The 19,306-nt window shown below is 36.4% G+C and overlaps 2 protein-coding genes across 2 annotated transcripts in view; both read left to right on the top strand.

The window, feature by feature from the left end:
- Positions 1-19,306, top strand: part of LOC111507261 (juvenile hormone esterase) — a 196,206-nt gene that overhangs the window by 32,035 nt on the left and 144,865 nt on the right. The gene's annotated exons all lie outside the window — the stretch shown is intronic.
- LOC141485691 (neuroligin-2-like) lies at positions 2,174-13,319 on the top strand. Its single transcript, XM_074182969.1, has 5 exons — positions 2,174-2,254; positions 5,802-5,968; positions 9,486-9,618; positions 11,299-11,440; positions 13,086-13,319. Exons 1-5 carry the CDS (start codon positions 2,236-2,238, stop codon positions 13,270-13,272), a joined length of 648 nt encoding a protein of 215 aa, XP_074039070.1. The 5' UTR covers positions 2,174-2,235; the 3' UTR covers positions 13,273-13,319.

The raw sequence follows: 19,306 nt of genomic DNA, 5'->3' as shown, positions 1-19,306 counted from the left end.
TTGCTTGTAGAACTTTCGGTCCCCATGCAATGGCTCCATACGTTAACATAGGTCTTATTATTGCAGTGTAGATCCAGGTAACCACACGGGGTGAAAGACCCCATGCGCGTCCCACTGTCTTCCGACATTGCTCATAAGCCACGTATCCTCTTTTTGCTCTACTCTGTAGATGAGAGTTCCATGTTAGCTTCTTGTCGAGGATAGTACCAAGGTATTTCACCTCTTCAGAGAAGTTTAGTTTGCTTTTGAAGATTTCGGTAGGTTTTAAGTCCGTTAAATTTCTTTTCCTGGTGAAAAGGACCATCTTAGTCTTCTTGGGATTGATCGACAGTGAGTGTTCCTTACACCATGTATCTATTAATTTGAGCCCATCCTGCGCTCTATCGCACAGTGTGTTTACAAATTTGCCGGTCTGCAAGATAACTATGTCATCTGCGTATGCAATTGTGTAGAATCCATTTTTGTTAAGGTGATTAATTAGGGTGCATGATACTACACCTACATTTCTTTTCGTGGTTCCAATGTAGACCGACCCGCATCTGCAAGGAATTCGCTATAACACGGTCACATTAAAAAGATCTTATTACCTATCTTTATAATATACCCGGATGTAGCTTAAACATATTATACAAAGCCCTCTGATAGTCAGGTTAAGTACTAAAAATTTCAAATGACACGAAAGCATTGTCTAAAGATTTATTAGACAATGACGAAAGTGCCAGTTTTGAGCATCTATGGGTTTTGTATTCTTTGACCATAGCTTCTCCGGAAGGTTCTCCGGAGTACTTAGCTCATCTTAAATTACTGGTCAAAAGATGGCATCATGTTGCACGTTAAAATTCCGTAATACCATATTGTAATACGAATATTGGCGTAAAATAATTTGGAAAAGGTGGTTTAAACCATCTGTATTAGGATGGTTTAATAACAAACATACAAAAATTCCAGAATATCAAAGAACGTGTTCGGTATCAATTTTAAGGATTATGATTTGATAAGGCTCAGAGTCTTGAGATATAGAGGAATTTTATTTTAAAGTGTGAGCAAAAACAAATTGAATTCTTTCTCAGAGTTATCGTCATGTAACCCAATGTTCTTGTTCCATCGTATATATTATACAAGCGACTAGTTCTGACTACACACGTGTAGCAACCATCGACATAATCGGGTTATGTCGATGATAGCAACGCAGAACCGGCTTAGCACCGTCAAATTTCCACAAATGTGTACAAAAAATTTGAAAAATTATACAGGTTGGGGCACCGAAAACGAAACAGATCGAATATCTTCAAATCACATGTGTTCTGAAAAAGATGCAAAAACACGTCGATTTTTTATTTAAGGGGAACATCTTCCTATCATAACCTTAACTCTTTTACCTCTTCCCCCACCCCTTGGTGACTATCAGCCAAACAATTTGAATAGGGAAAGTAGTAAGTGTGACACATCGTTGAGAAGATAATTTCATAAGGAATTCAGCCATACCAATTTAAGCTACCTAACTTTCGATTTTGGCACCCTCTTGTGGGAAAATAACTGGTCCGTATTCCAAATTATGATACTTCATTCCCAAGCTGATTTGACATGAATTCGGTGACAATGCATTATGGAGTTTTTCTAGGGGAACAACAAGATGGCGGCTTCACAATGGCGGACAAGATTTGTAATTATGGTCCGATTTGATTCAAAATTGATAAGTGATGGTTTTCAGGGTCGGAAATTATGAATTGTTTTTCAATGTAAAGAATCAAGATGGTGGCTCCAAAACGGCGGACGAAATTTGTAATTATGGATCGATTTAACCCGACACCGAAAACGAATTCTTCAAAACACATGTTTTGTGAAGATAATGCAAAAACACGTTAATTTTAAATCCGAGGGAGACAAATCTTATCGTTACTTAAACTGTCATACTTCTCTCCCCACCCCTTGTTCACTCATACAATTTGATTAGGGAAAGTACTGAGTGTGACACAGCATCGAAAAGGTAACTCCATAAGAAATTAAATAAGTCTGTACACAACCATGTTGAGACAAAATTTCGATGTTGAACTTGGTATAGTATATGTTCTAACTTTATTTTTTTGTAGGTGTTTTTATAGTCACATTTTATATTTCTATACTTACATTTGTATGTACCACAAGATTTATTCTTAATGACAATAAAGTATATTATTATTATTCTTATTATTATTGGCCAGGGTTCCTCTCATAATTGGAATATGTTCAGAAGAGATGATCGGATTACTTTCAAGTGAGGAATAAATTTCATTTTAATTGAGATGAAACTGCAATCGCCATGTTAACTCGCGAAACTTTAAAAATCAGTTTAATTATATCAGACTGAAAAAATATCAATAGGCAAGTTTTACTGGAAAAGACGATTGAAACAATCTATGTTTGATCACAATTTATTTTGTAGTTGTTATATAATGAAGCCGAGGTAAGATACCACGTAGGCCGCTAAAATGCAAAAACAAAAGTCATATCTAAAGTTTTTTTTTTGGTTTTAATGGGCAAAAATTATTAAAAAACTAATGAAATGATGTTGAACCAAAAAACTGTACACACCTCAGCAACTTTTGATGCTTTATAAAGCTCTGAACAGACCTTTTTTGGAGTATTGTTCTCATGTATGGAGATCCGTCCCCAAACATACCCTGAAGTTGCTGCATTCCATCCAGAAAAGAGCCATCCGCCTGATTGGAGACGCGGACATCACGCGTAACTTTGATAGCCTGGAACATCGAAGAAAGGTTGGAGATTTGCCTCTCTTCTATAGATACTTTCACGGGAAGTGTTCAAGTGACTTGGCACATTTGATTCCACCAAGAGCGGTACATATCAAAAATATGCGACGGACTGTGGCTGCTCATTTTGAGGTTCAATTCAGTACACCTCGAATTCACTGCAGTGTTCAAAAACTCTTTCATCTGGAGAATTGCGTTTATGTGGAATAAACTTCCTGAGAACGTTTTTCCAAATGAATTTAATCTCCAGTGATTTAAATCGGTTATTTCGCACAGGCACCGCTCTTAGAGTGCCTTAAGGATTTTCCTGTAGTACTTGTGTTTTGTCCTAAGAAAATATCAAATATCAAATTCAAATTATTATAATAAAATAACTATGTAGATGGACAATGATTTCACTTAAGCGATGGTATGAGAATGACGATGTCTAATAATATTTACAAAAACAGTCTGTTAATCTATATCGATTATTTCAACAATTTGTTGATACAGGATGTTTCCTTACCATGGTACGAAACGATGAGAGTGATCCATTGAGTCATTTGATAAAATAAGTTTTTTGTTTGGAATTGCTTGGTTTCTGAAATACAGGGCGTTGGAATTTAACAAACTATATTCTTGAAATATTATGAATGTCCTTGATTTGACTTGGTAGAAATTTGGTGCAGTTATCTGTAGTGAAAAGGAGCTTATTAAACCCTAACCAGATTGAAATTATTGGGTCCACAGTTCACATCCAATTATATTAAGAAAAAAAAGTCACGTCAACTCATTCTAATAACTATATATATTCCAGCTTCCCAAATTTCCTCTACCGCAGTTGTCGGTTGACTGGTCAAACCACCAACACTGACATAAAAACTTAGCAAGTTGACCTGGGTGTCACACCAATAGGCGGTTACACGTATGCCTCGCTTGCGTTTACGCAGTTATTTCTACTAAGTACTTTTCTTGGTTATTCACATTTTGTCTTCAATCGAGGACCGCCTGCCCAGTACTGACGATGCCCAATAGGCTGAAACAACTGTCTACCGGTGGCTCTTGAATAGAAATCATTATGGGAATGATCAGAATAGTACTTGAATATCTATTTATCTTTTGATTTTCATGGAATTCTTTTTCAACCGCTTGACTACATTAACTTTTCTCGATTTCATATCATTTCTAGAAACATGTGGATTCGTTTTCCGATGGCATCCCAGGTTAGCTTCCCAAATTTCTGCTACCGCAGTTGTCGGTTGATTGGTCAAACCACCAACACTGACATAAAAACTTGGCGAGTTGACTTGGTTGTCACACTTGTCCACTTGTCCACTTATGCTTCGCTTGCGTTTACGCCGTTATTTTTATCAAGTACTCTAACATATACGATTACATTCACCTGTTAATGTTGCTGTTGGAAATAATCATTACCCAAACGTTTAACGAAAATTGTCTTCCTCTAATAACTTGGGGATTCTCGTCATCCCAAAATTGGGAAGTAGTTACTTGATTGAACTCGGTAATGATTTGTGATAAGAAGCATATGAATGTTGATTTTTCAATGGGGAAGCTATTGGGCCTGTGGCGTTACAAATCGTAACTCAGTTGCCTTTCGAAACGCCCCTGCATTGATTGAGTCAAGTTTAATTACTAGCTTGAAATAAAATGTGTGAAACAATTTTGTGTGAAACAATTGATCTGCTTCCCCACCCCCCATACTCACCAGATTTAGCCCCCAGTGACTACTGGCTCTTTGCTGATCTTAAAAAAATGCTCCAGGGAAAAAGATTTGGCTCAAATGAGGAGGTCATCGCTGAAACTGAAACTTATTTTGAAGCGAAAGATACATTTTTTTATAAACATGGTATTGAAAAATTGGAAAAGCGTTGGAACCATTGTATCACCCTAAAAGGAGATTATGTTGATGAATAAAAAAAATTTTGTAAAAAAAATGTTGTTTTCATTGTTAGTCTCGGGACTTATTGATCCATGTGTTATGTTTGAGACAAATGGGCCAGATGTGTTTCCGATATTGATGAAAAATGAAATTTTTTCAATATCCAGGATATGCAATAGAAGAGCTTCAACTTTCTTCTTGAAAATGAAGCTAGATATGGAGAGGATAAAAAATTGTACTTTCAGGTTCTTGATCAAAAATAATAAAAAACTACAAAAAACGAGTCAGTGACGTTTTTTTTTTCTCAATATTATTGCCTGTGGTGCCCTCTGAAATGTCACTAGACCTAATAAGTTCAATCTAGTAAGCTATAAATAAACATCTCATTACTTCAAGTAACTCTACCAAATTTCAACCAAAGCGATTCATCAAACTTCAGCGCCCGTTATCTTAGAAATTAAACAACTCAAGACATATTTTCATAGAAACTTATTCCTCGAAACAGCTGGAGTTTCGTAAGTTAGTTAAGAAACACCCTGTATACTTTTCATCTAACTATGGTGCTTATTTCTCCATCGACGGAATCAACTCACAGTAAAAAAACATCATCTTTGTGATTACTCCACTAACCTGCATATTTTTGAGCGACTGCTCAGCGAGTCATTCTTATGGTATGATCTTTATTCGGAAAAAGGGGGTTCCACGTAGTTGTTGATGAGAGGTGAATTACTAATACATGAATAGTACTATCATGCAAACTATTTGACTATTTAATGACTACATGACTATTTAATTTTTTTATTCAGTCGATGTTTTTTCATTTGGACAAAAGAAAAGTGAAAAAAAGACTGGATAGACATTTCTTTGGACTGATTTTCATATGTTTAGCCATGAAATCATCCAAGTACAGAAAAATATTCATCATTAATTCAATTTATTTCGTTGTGAATTCTTTTAAAAAGAAATTTTGGTTTGTTTTATATTCTCTTGGAAGCTAGATCGGCTCTCATCAATAAGTGTAAAATTTTACTAAAGAAAATTATTGAAATAATCGGAAAATTCATCATTATTACTTCGCTACCAATTAATTAATTTATTCACAATGTTATTGAAATCTTCGTCAATTCCGAATTTTTATATCTATTTACAATAAAACAATACACTTTTTTCAGATGATTACTTTCCAACAGAAATACAAAATTACGATAATGATATTACCTTATTTGTCAGAAAAAACATGCATATCACAGACAGAAATAAGTTGATTCAAGTCGGACAGACCATTCACGATTGGTACTTGAAAGGCCGACTGGAGGACGACAAAGCAGGTACAACAAGGGTACGTTCAATCACCATGATACTTCTTATATGAAACGTTTGTGAAAGGTTTTTGACTGTTGTTCAGTGATATTTCTGTGATTCCCCCGTGTCATTTTCTTGAGGGAGTGAACAATTTATACAGCGTAATTTTGATCATAAGAATCAAGCTAGTGACATGTGACATGCAGTGTCACCGTCCGAAACAGAATCAATGAAAACTACAATTATTGATATTCATTAGAAAATCTAAAAAGTAGATATTGTTTTTAAGTGTTTACATTTCCGCAGGAATGATTTTTCTCGAAGTACATGAAATGTACCATTGCCAACTCCGTTATTATTGATGCTACGAATTCAGTTGAATGGACAAACTAGTAGCATTTTTAATGACCTTCTCGATTCCAAAAACAAAAAAAATGACAGTCGCGTGTTCGAAATATTTCATAAAATAATTTTTTTGAAATGAAACGTAATAACATTCTCAACAACAAAGCTCATATCACTTTTCTTCAATGATTCTTCCTTAAGTTGAAAATGAGCGACTAATATGGAAATTTTTATTTCTTTCACTAGTGCAAAAAATTCTTTGTTTTGGCGAATGTAGAGCTGTAAAATATCGAATTAATATTCAAAAACACCGCTCTCTTGTTGAACACATATTTGGGCTCTTCTCTTGACATTACGTGTTGCTTTCAACACAATTCGGCCATTAATTATAGTTTATAATAATAGTTTATTAATTATAACTTTTCAGTTCATCTACACTATTATTTTTCATTTTGTTCACCTTATTTTTCATAAATTCCCTAAAATTATATCTAGAGGTGTCATGTCTGGTGAACGAGGAGGCCACTTAACAGGACCATTTCTAGCAATCCATCTGTTTCCAAAACGGTCTCGCAACATTCTTTTTACGCCACTGAAATTATATGCTAGTGCTCCATCCTGGTGAAAATAAATCTTCTGACGAGCCTCCAAATCAAGATTATCGAAAAACTCTTCTAACACTCTTGTTAATAACGGGGTCCGTTCAAAGAACCATGGTAGGAAAATGGACCGATAATTCTGTATCTAAATAGATCACACCAAACATTATTACTAAATCGTCTTTGTGGGATTGTGGGGATGAACTAGAAATTGATTATGTCTACTCTAATGATGTAAATTTTTTCTATTATACATCCCATAATTTAAAAAATTAGCCTCATCGCTCCATATAATATTTCTATAGAATTTTGGACCTTGTCTGCATTTATTCATAGACCACCGACAAAACCCTATCGACGCATGAGAATAAATCTTATATTTCTTCAGAATTCGTTGAATAACAGACGGTGGAACAGCTATTTCTCTAGATAAATATCTGATGGAAGTATTTGAATTCACCTGAAAGTAGGCTGAAACGTCAATTTCAGTATCTTTAGATATTAGAAAACGATTTATTAGTTCTCCTATTCTCGAAAACTTTTTCATTGTTCCTGAATCGACAATGAAGCACAGCAAAAAACGCCTATTAAGTAATTCACGATCGCTATTTTTCTGACAAACCAGGTAGGATTTTAATATATCACTTCTTTATTTATAAGAAAACGGTATTCCGAAAAATATTCGAACTGTAGTTGACAGAATAATTTATGACGTCATGATATACTTGAGAATATTCGACAAATAGTATTTCAACAATGTTTCAAGGCAACTTGATTACTGATAATAATTCTGTTTTATCGTATCAAACATATTTTTTTGAATCGCAATAATATGACGCTCCAGTATTTTCTGTTTGTACAAAAACGGCTCAATGTTATCATTATAGCAGTCATATTTTGATTCACAAAATAAATACGGTTAGTGGAATGGCTTCAAGATGGAAATTATCGTTTTGTAAATCAATACCAAATAGCTCAGTGGTCTCAGGTGAGTGGTGCAACATGATGATCACGGGTTTCATGAGCTTTTTACTGTTAGTAACAAAATATAATCATTCGTATAAGTACCAAAATTGGGTGTTTGGACATTCATGAGGTTAAATTTGCCAATGCCAATTTGCCATTGAAAATGTTTGTACTAGTGAAATAAATAAATATTTCCACATGAGTAGCTCATTCTCAAATAAAGGACGAAAGGTAATATGAGCTTTTTGTTGAGAATCTTTTTACGAATCGTAATCCAGCAGTCAAGCTGCTGGAAAATAATTACACGAAAATCAAAACATTAATAGATAAGTTCTATTCTGATCATTCCCATATTTATTTCACCGCCACCGGTAGACAGCTGTTTCAGCCTGTTGGGCATAGTCAGTACCGGGCAGGTGGTCCTCGATTGAAGACATAATGTGAATACGCAGAATGTCATCTTGATTTCCTTCAGGTTTGGAGACCAGCTCCCCTACCCTTTTGATTGATTGTTGGTCTCGAGAGGGACCAATGGGTTCATGACTGATTGATGACGGCATGAAGTCCTTAGACATCAGTGCCGCCCTTCACGGGATACCCCTACCTGGCTGGGGTGGGATGGATGAGAAAGTTATTCATCCGTTAACGGGGGACATGGGGGCCTCATTCGACAGAGTGTCGGGGCCTTCTATATCGGGAGGGGTCGTCTAAAGCATAATCTGTGGCTTCCCTAACTAAAAGGTTAATCTAGAAAAGTACTTGATAAACTGATAAACTGCGTAAACGCAAGCGAGACATAAGTGGAACCACCTATTGGTGTGACATCCAAGTCAACTTATCAAGTTTTTATGTCAGTGTTGGTGGTTTGACCAATCAACCGACAACTGCGGTAGCAGAAATTTGAGAAGCTATCCTAGAATGTCATCGGAAAATGAATCCACATGTTTCTAGAAATGATATGAAATCGAGAAAGGTTAATGCAGTCAAGCCGCTCGGAAATTAATCCATGAAAATCAAAAGACGAATAGATAAGTGCTTTTCTGATCATTCCCATACTGAATTCAATTTAAGACCCACCGGTAGACAGCTGTTTCAGCCTGTTGGAGATCGTCAGTACCAGGCAGGTGGTCCTCGATTGAAGACAAAATGTGAATAACCAAGAAAAGTACTTGATAAAAATAACTGCGTAAACGTAAGCGAGACATAAGTGGAACCACCTACTAGTGTGACACCTATGACTAGTATGTTAGATATGAATAAGACGAATTGGCAAAATTGAATTTTCGTGTCTGACTATTGTTTTTAAAATGGCGACCATTTTTTGACAAGCACTTTTCGGCAAAAGGATTTTTTGACGAATCTAACGTTACTGATTTATTTGCGATTGGATTACAAATAACATAAATTAAATCTAAGTAAGGAAAATACTTGATAATGATTTATTTACTTCATTTACTCCGCAGTCTAGTCCTCTATCATTTCTAATTAGGACTGCAATTAGGACAGAGACTCTTAAATATATTAGATACAATATGATTGAGAAAAAAATAAACGGCGAAATTTTGTATCTTACTTACTTATGCATTTTTCACATTCAAACTGGTTATGATGCTGATGAGACGATTTTGACAATGATATTTTTAGTATTTCAGTGACGCCGGGTTCACACGTGCTCTCATTCGTCATGCTGAACTGCAATCCAAATTCAGTGATGTCTACTTTTACCAGTTTTCCTACTCAGGACAACTGGGAGGAAACCCAGGACCATTTATTGACGGTAACTTCACACATTTTTTTATTGACTGTATTTCAAAGACAGTCTCATTCCTATTGAATAGAGTGCTGAATGTGTACCTGTTATCTTTTAATATTGTCTTGATCCCTTAATTTGTCAGATTCCCTAATGTTGTATTCGAGCTATCTTGATTGTTCTCAAGGAATTTGTGTGTTACAGGGGCGAGGCAAGTATTCTTCTGTTGGCTTAGGGCTTAGCCAAATATATTGTTGGCCATGGAGAAAGCATGGAATACTGTATACCCCCTGATTTCTGACAGAGATTTGTCCTTCGGGTCAGGGCAGTAGACCCGGTATCGTTGTGTGTGTGCTCCCGGGACGAAGCAAGTATTCTTCTGTTGGTTTGTTCCAATATACTGGTAGCCATGGAGAAAGCATGGAGTACTGTATACCTCCTGATTTCCGAAAGACATTTGTCTTTTTAGTCAGGACAGTAGACTCGGTATCGTTGTGTTTGTGCTCCTGGGGCGAGGCAAGTTTTTTTTTCTGTTGGTTCAGCCCAATATTTTGTTGGCCATGGAGAAAACGAGGAATACTGTATACCCCCTGAATTCTGACAGAGATTTGTCCTTCGGGAAGGGGCAGTAGAACCGGTATCGTTGTGTGTGTGCTAACGGGGCGAAGCAAGTATTTTTCTGTTGGTTCGTCCCAATATACTGTTGGCCATGGAGAAAGCATGAAATAGTGTATACCTCTTGATTTCCGAGAGACATTTGTCCTTATGGTCAGGGCAGTAGACCCGGTATCGTTGTGTGTGCTCCTGAGGTGAGGCAAGTATTCTTCTGTTGGTTTGTCGCAATATACCGTTGGCCATGGAGAAAGCATGAAATACTGTATATCTCCTGATTTCCGAGAGACAGTTGTCCTTTTGGCCAATGCAGTAGACTGGGTATCGTTGTGTTTGTGCTCCTGGGGCGAGGCAAGTTTTCTTCTGTTAGTTCAGCCCAATATATTGTGGGTTATGGAGAAATCGTGGAATACTGTATACCCCTGATTTTCGGTCAGGGCAGTAGACCCGATATCGTTGGTTGTGGTTTATAGATGATCCAGAAGGTTCATCTCCTGTTCTTTCAATTTTGTCGCAGTGGTTTTGTAGTCTTCTCCATGTTCTGATAGCCTATTCGATTGGCCCAGTTAAGCGAAAGGAACAAAAATGAGTTGGTTGATACTGTAATGCAGTATGAAGTTTTTGTCGAAATGTGTGGATTTCTGGGGAACTGTGTAATGCAGATTTCCGCAAGCTTTTCTTGTTATAAGTAGGTAAAAAAATGACTGTTTTCTTATAAGATGGGGGTGGTTGTCATTCAGTGAAGTCGAACCACTCTTATTCTTCTCGCTCCGCATCATTTACTGACAGGAAATATTATTAATTTCGACATGTCCAAACAAATATCCCATATACATCTTTCAAGAATCCGACAAAGTAGTCATTAAAGTTTCAAACATTCTAATTGATTGATCTGGTTTCTGATACATTATTTCTTATTTATTGTTTATTACTTCGGTTTTTATATCATTATATCAGTTACGAATCATCTTTGCACCAATGAAACAAGTATTATCATCCAATTATTTTCTATTCTATTGCATTATTTTGATTTTTTCTATTTTTCAAATAATTTCCTAATACAGGTACATGTGTATGATATTTTCACCATTTCAGGTATTGGCAAAGTTGCACACGGCGAGGACTTGGCCTACATTTGGACCTCTTTCAATATGTCTGTACTGAATAATTACCCAAAAGATGACATATTGACCAGCGATCGATACCGTACTTGGTTCACTAATTTTGCAAAATACTTGTAAGTTAACCATCAAATATTTTCGCATACTTGCTGTTGAACTGTACTATTTGTTTAATTTTCTAATAGAATTACTACAACTAGAGTATTGAACTAAGAACTAATACTTTGTGATGCAAAAATGGTGAAAAATCCATTTCAATTCATTCAAAATTAACAGAAATTCCAAAAAATTTATTCACATCACTTCTCGACAACGAGACTAGTTTGAAAGAGATAATAAAGAAACATTCTCTTAAACATGTTTCAGTTAACCAGGGTATTGGAGAATTCAAATATGGAAATCGTTATTCGCGGTATTTTTCTGATCTAACCATTTTATGTTGCTCACACATTTTGAAATATCAGGCAATTAATATTTCAAAATGTATTTCGAATTCCGAAGACCATTTGGATGATCTACCTTTGGTTAACTAAAACAACATCTGGTTTCAACATGATGGTGCCCCACCGCACACTACCAGACGAGTATCTAATTACTGAAAGGTTTGGTGGTAAATGGATGGGGAATAATGGGCCGATGAGGTGACCAGCAAGATCTCCAGACTTGAGTGTTATGGATACATTCTTATGGAGTATACTGAAAAATAGGGTTTATGGTCAAGGGAATATCAAAATATTGAGGACCTTCAACACAGCATTGTCAGAGAATTCAGAAGACTGAGGAGGAGGGAAATTAATCGTGCAGTGAATAATATTCACTGCACGATTGTGTTATCATGAACAAGGCCAGCATTTTCAGCATTTGGTGTGATTTACTTTTGTCTTCACATTTTAGTTGATTATTGTTATTTGTTCAAAGTTTTATTTTCATTGACAAGGACACACTATCTTATTTATCTCATACACACCTCATTTATCAAATTTTGTTTGTTGATTCTATCCCTCATTAGCTTTTCAAACGAACCAAACTCGGTGAAATTTTGATTCAATAACTTGAACATAGTTCGTCGTGATTGTCTTCTTTCTGGAAAAAAGTTTAAATACATTTTCGATGTCCTAATACTGTTTCTATCGTATTTGCAAAAAAATTGTATTATATCTCTTTTTTCTTCATTCGTGAAAGTCATTTTTTCCAAAAATTCTTTGACTTGTACAATAATATAATGTGAGTGGAAGAAATTGAAAGTCAAATTTAGAAACATCAAAGTCAAAGCCTATTATGATAAGAATTATTTTTTTTCAATACCTCCAATTTTTCGAAAAAATAAAGATAACTTATGATACATCCTTGAAAAAGTAAAAGCTGGTTCTATTCAAAACAGAAAGAATCCAATGTAGCGCTCATAAGAAGAAATAAAGTTGATGATGGTGGCCGAAAGACGAAACGTCGGATAGCACATCTGAAAACACCAATATGTAGCAGCAAAAAAGTGGCAATGGGAAAGTGCAAGTTATTTTCAAATCCTCCGAAAAATAAAGCCAAAAAAAAATAAAAACCATTTTCCGAAATTTCTGTTTTTTTTTCCGGAACTGGGCAATGTATTCTTCGACGAATTTCGATAAGAAGATCAAGGAATAGACGTTCGATACAAATTTTGCGGAAATTTTATATAACTGAATCTGGTTCCATAATTACTAAAAATCGAATCTCTTGATTTTATAATGTTCTTCATCATGTTTTTAAGCAATTGTCTCTTTTCAGAAACCCCACGCCAGACAAAACGAGTTTGTTCCAGAATCTTATATGGCCCAAAGTGACACCTGATAACTTCCAATATTTGAACATCGATACAAATTTGAGCATTCAGAAAAATCCCAGAGGAGAACTTTATCAAAAATGGCTAAAGATTTACGAAGAAAACGCAGTGAAACCTCTCGATACATTCTAATTGTAGTACTGCAACTTGAGGAGATTAAACAATAATAATTTACCTAATTTTGAGTATTTTTATTTTATTCATGATAAAACTCATGTCTCTCAAAGTTGTCATAATAATACGTAGGATAGCTACAATGTCACTCATCTGAAGACATGTTTGAGAATTATTCATATAAAGCTTCCTCTTAATCAATCCGTTCATCCGTGAATACTATCTTAATGACCTCGATAGGCACTTCCAGGAAGTCCTCATAAACAGCTCCTATTTTATTATTTGAAATCAGACACCTTTTGAAGCGGGGCTTGATTTTCTATATCGTTTAGGCAATAAGAACGTTATTGAAAATAGTTTTAGGTAGACCTGATCCATTAACTTCTATATAAAGGGTGGATCAAAATAGTATGTCATAAATTAAACCACATATCCTGAGGTCAAAAATAACTCGACTGGATATAACTCAACTTATTGAAAATGTGCACACAAAAAACTTACAATCCTTGGAAAAAACAAAATATGAATCGATATTTTTCAATATTTCATGAACTTTTCAACATTTTGTGATAATAATGGATCCATGTATTTTTTATCGTAAGATCATCTTTTTTATATGAAACCACGAAATCTTTTGAGCCCATAAAAACTTTGGGGGTTGTATAGCATACAAAAACACATGCAAATCGTCTCACCGAGACTATTCGCAATGTGATGAATACATTTGAGTCCACTGCTTCAGTGAATGACTGACCAACATCCTAAGGTCGACGAAATGCAAGAACTGCTCAAAACATCGCCGGTGTCTGTGAGAGTGTGCAGGAGAATCCGAGGCAGACGATTTCGAATCGCTCGCAAGAACTCGGTCTTTCACAGAACACAACTTGGGAAATTTTCCGTCCTGACTTGTGGCCGCACCCGTACAAAATTCAACCGACCTTGGAACTGAAGGTAAACGACCATGGACAACGATGTGTGCTCGCTGAATGGGTTCTGAACCAGTTGACACCTGATCCTAATATTCATCGAAAAATCATCTCCATCGATAAGGCCCATTTCTGTATGAATGGGTACGTTAACAAACAACATTGTCGAAGTTGGGACACTACCAATCCACGTGAGATGCAAAAGCGTCCAAAGCATCCCAAAAAAGTTACTGTTTGGTGTGGATTTTGGGCTGGCTGCATCATCGGTCTATATTTCTTTGCGAACGACGTTGGCCAGACCATCACTGTCAACGGCGAGCACTATATGTCGATGGTGACCCACTTCTTTTGGTCTGAATTGGATGATATGGACAGCAACGACATGTGATCTCAACAGGACGACGCCACATGCCACGTCGGATGTTTTGCATGAGCGATTTGAGGACATGGTCATCTCACGTGGATGTGATGTGAACTGGCCACCGAAGTCGTGTAATTTGACCGCGTTGGATTTTTTCTTGTGGAGTTTTCTTAAGTCGCACTTATATGCGAATAAGCCACAAACCTAGGCAGTCCTCAAAGACAATATAATCTATGTCATCGGTCAAATTCGGCCTGATTTATGCGATCACCCAGAGAAGCCGCGGCGGACATTTGAATGATGTTATACTCCACACATAATGGCATCAATAGGATTTTGAAATGAATTGAAGAAATCGATGATATCTCACACAATTTTTTTTTTTATTCAAATCTAAAAACAGGAAGCACTTAATAAAATACCCTATATTTTATGATAGATAAGTAGAAAGTTAAGAGGTTTCGAATTGAAAGGGTTATATTTTTAGGAGTGATTGATTTTTGGGAAAGAAAGTTTTTGGCTTTCTACTACTCCATCTGATACAAAAAAAGGGGATGAGGGAATCTTCCAAAGAAAAGAAGGAAGTAATCAATTTGAAAATAAGTAACTCTATACATGGATGTGTAGATCATGCAAAGAAGTAACTTTCAGACAAAAACTGAAAGAAAGTCCTCCTGAAACAGCTACTTTCATATAAACATCGAATTACACGAAAGAAAAAAATTCTTTCGAAACAAATACTTCTATATGGAAGTTACTTCTTTGCATGATCTACACATCCATGTATAGAGTTACTTATTTTCAAATTGATTACTTCCATCTCTCATCCCCTTTTTTTGTATCAGAGTAAAAAGCCAAAAACTTTCTTTCCCAAAATCAATCACTCCTAAAAATATAACCCTTTCAATTCAAATAAGATTCCTCATGGCTGGGATTAAATCAAATAGGTGAATGAATGTCATTACGATGTCATCGATGACATAAGCAGATCAAGCTTGATCCGTGACATTCAAAATCGTAATTCATGAATGAAGTGTGTGTATTTTCTATAATGTTATCCAGTTTGGTACTGAAGAGCTTTAGGGCAAGTGTCTTAAGGCGAAACATTGGTGTATACCAATGAGGGTGACAGTGTTTCATGTGAGTACAATTTATTACCATTCATTCAAAGTAGAACTCATGTGAATGATATCTGATTCTTATTCCTCAACAAATGTTTGATATACAAACTGAGTAGAGAAAAGTATCTTCTGTATAATTCAGTGTTTATATAGAAGTATTTGTTTCGAAAGAATTTTTTTCTTTTGTGTAATTCAATGTTTATATGAAAGTAGCTGTTTCAGGAGGACTTTCTCTCAGTTTGTGTCTGAAAGTTACTTCTTTGCATGATCTACACATCCATGTATAGAGTTACTTATTTTCAAATTGATTACTTCCTTTCTTTCTTTGGAAGATTCTCTCATCCCCATTTTTTTGTATCAGATGGAGTAGTAGAAAGCCAAAAACTTTCTTTCTCAAAAAGTTTCATTCCAAAAACGGATATCTTCAAAAATATCCCGTTTCAACTATTTCCTTTTTTCTACTACTACTACTACTATCTGACGTGTTCATTTCTTCCAAGTCTTTGCAAAACAATGCAGCCTCATGGGATAAATGCATTTCCCCCTATATTTTTCATGACACTCATTTCATCAATCTTAGTTACTCTACTGGTGTGTACATGTCCTCTGTTGAATGTATGTCTTATTTTTCTTTGAATAATCCACATTTGCTTAAAATACGACGGACTGTCTCTGCCCTTTTGCTGCGTTGCCTGCATCTAAGGTCTCCGTTGTACATCTTCTTTCTCTTCAGATATCCTTCCTCTTAATGGACTGTATCCAGCGAGTAGTCCTATAACTATTAGCCAAACCTTGCCTTTTCGAAACAATTCTTCCTTCAGCTCTATCTTGGATGGTTCCTTCATAAAAGTTTACCCCTTTGTGCTTTCGGATATATTTTCCCAGCGCTCTTTACGTTTTATATAGACCACTCTTTCTCGAAGTGGGTGATAACGCCCCATTGTGGGCGCTGGAGGCTTATAGGGGGCAGTAAAAAACACTGAGAAGATCGTGGGGCGTTAAAGCGGTTTAGTTGGCGATGGCTAATTTAAAAATGATTTTTGCTTTTAACACAAACTTTACCGCTCCTTTATGCCTAACGCGCGTTTCCTCGTGTAACGCCATCTAGGAGACTAGACAGTAAGTATTTCCTGTCCGATAGTAATCAAATTGTATGATAGTGTTACGTTTCAATTTAGCACTAGATCAATACTGCTCCTATGTGACCTTTCAAAACACTACCTTACCTTTTAAGATTTTTATTCAAAGGATATTAACAATGTAATTCAGTTACAAGTTGATTTTATTCATTTAACATCATAGTAATGGGAATCTTCCGTTCCATAGAAAACCATACCTGAAATGTACAGGAATAAATGTATGCTCCCTGACTAACTGCTTTGACCAGTACTTACGCATTCTGCTATTGCCAATCGACGTTGGAGATCCGAAAATTCCTCGCTAGGTTGAAATAGTTGTTATTGTTTGTTTCTCAGTTTACTTCGCCTATCATTTTTCAGCCGTTGCCTGCCTCATTCTCTATACCTTTCCGAGAATATTTCTTGCATAGATTGTTATTCATCACTTCCAGAAGGTTTACTGACATATTAGAGCCATATCGCCTGAAAAACAATATTAGTTAGCTCTGGTTTCTGAATACTGTTTGATATTTTCGGTAAATATTCTGCATAATATGAATGTTCAAATATTCGTACTGAAAGGGAAGGATGTGGCGACTTACCTTATATGTTTCTATTCCATCGCATGAATAAGGATTGGTAAATAGTTGAAAATAGGTTAGAACAATATTTTGTAAACATTCGTAAACAAGGTTAAGAGACAGCTGTTGGTTGACATCTGCCGAACTTTCGTAGTGTCGTTCCGACGAACTACACCGAACTAGTTCTACAGTTGTTCACGGGTGAGGGATTGATCGGCTACTCAAGTTGTCAAGGGTTGTTTTAGGGTTGCATTGCTTTGAGAAGGAGTTTTGATGGGTCATGGACTTGTTGATGATGTCTCAAGTGGCTGTGGAGGAATTGATAGATTTATGATGTTGTGCACAGCGCCACCTTGGTGCTTGTAGTGTAGATTGGACGCACTGTGGCAACAACTGGTTAGCTGTCAGATGTGGCAGTCTCTTAGTATTCGGAAGTTGGCCTTCGATGAGCTTGATTGGGAGTTCAAAGCGTACCATCAGACTGATTGTAGGATATATTTGGTTGTATTTGTGCCATCCTTCACGGGGATTATTTCTACAAGTCAGGATTGTATAGTGGAAGACTGATTGGTCATTTTGGTGTGGATATTTGCAGTCTGAAACTTAAGCTCTTTTGAGGATTTGTGGTGGTTACCGAACTCGTGCCAGGTGGAAGGATTTCCGAAATTAGATTCATAAGAAACAGAAGGCCCTCAGTCACTCATCAAGTCCCAGTAGGACTTCCGTGCAGAGCACCGCACACGAAGAAACGTATAGAAAACCCCTTGGCCAGGGATTTTTTTTTCCTGTTTTCCGGTTTTCTTGTTTTCCTGTTTTCCTGTTTTCTTTTTTTTCTCTTCCTGTTAGGGTTTTTTTTCCTATTTTCTTCTTGGGTCTTATTTGGTGATCCATTACTGGTCCAGCTTGTCGTGCCCTACAGGGTGATCTATCTTGGTGGTGCTACAGGGTGATCCATCTCCAACGTACTACAGGGTGATCCACCGGTGCTACAGGGTGATCCATCTCCGTCGAACTACGAGGTAGCCTAACACCATATACCGGGTGGCCCAAAAGGAGCACGCAAGTTATAATTGATTTATTTGAATATTTGTGCTATACTGAGTTATTTAAATGATTGTTTGCCTTTCTGTTTATTGATACCTGTTTGATATAGTGTTTGTTTATCGTTTATTGATTAAGAGTTTGTTTATTGATACCTGATTGATATAGATATTTGTGAAACGGAAATTGAGGTATATTCTTCCTTTCACGATTGCTGATTGACACCGATGCGCCTACGCCTGAGCTCACGCGACGCAAACGAGTTTGTCTTACCTTCCGATACTAGTATTTACGATTTCACCTACTCAATTTTCGTGGTAGTTTTACTTGACGTATTGTAGTTTCTTTTGAGCGTCGTTACTACCGTAATTTATGGCTGATTGAATTCGTGGTATATACACCGCGCTCTTGTATTGACATTTGAACATCGCGTAGTAGTGTGAATATTGCATTGTTGTCTTAGAAGCGTTGTTGGTTAATCCATGTAAGTTGGGATTACTGAATAAATCATATTGGGGATCTTTATCTTTTATTTCCAATATTAATTGGTAAGTTATTGATATTGTGAGTTACTTAGGGTATCTAGAGGATTAAATTTACCTGGCGCCCATTAAGATCTATTTGAAATTTGCTAAGTTGTTTAACCCACTCCCGTCTCCACTGTTTAGCTTAGCCGCGGATACCCATCTCTCTTATTTGTTACCGACAGAGGATTTAGTCTCCTCTTGTGGTTTGTGAGTGACAATAGATGGCGATAAGCTTCAATGGAAAGCGAGAAGTTTCTAGTCTCCTTTCTCGAAAGTACTAGGCCCGCCCGCTGCCTCAAATAAAAGAGCGCACCCCATCCAGCCAATAATGTAATTCGACGATATTACGATAATAAGTGGATTTAGATAGCGACTAG

This window comes from Leptinotarsa decemlineata, unplaced genomic scaffold (assembly GCF_025532065.1).
Source record: "Leptinotarsa decemlineata unplaced genomic scaffold, Ldec_3_MD MMD2_P_RNA_scaffold_2, whole genome shotgun sequence".
NCBI lineage: Eukaryota > Metazoa > Arthropoda > Insecta > Coleoptera > Chrysomelidae > Leptinotarsa > Leptinotarsa decemlineata.
This window is presented reverse-complemented; position numbering and strand designations above follow the sequence as displayed.

What these genes read in the sequence shown, in the direction of transcription:
- LOC141485691 (XM_074182969.1), top strand. An exon ending in CCCAGGACCATTTATTGACG is followed by an intron (nt 9,619 to 11,298) that starts GTAACTTCACAC and finishes TCACCATTTCAG; the next exon opens with GTATTGGCAAAGTTGCACAC. An exon ending in ACTAATTTTGCAAAATACTT is followed by an intron (nt 11,441 to 13,085) that starts GTAAGTTAACCA and finishes GTCTCTTTTCAG; the next exon opens with AAACCCCACGCCAGACAAAA.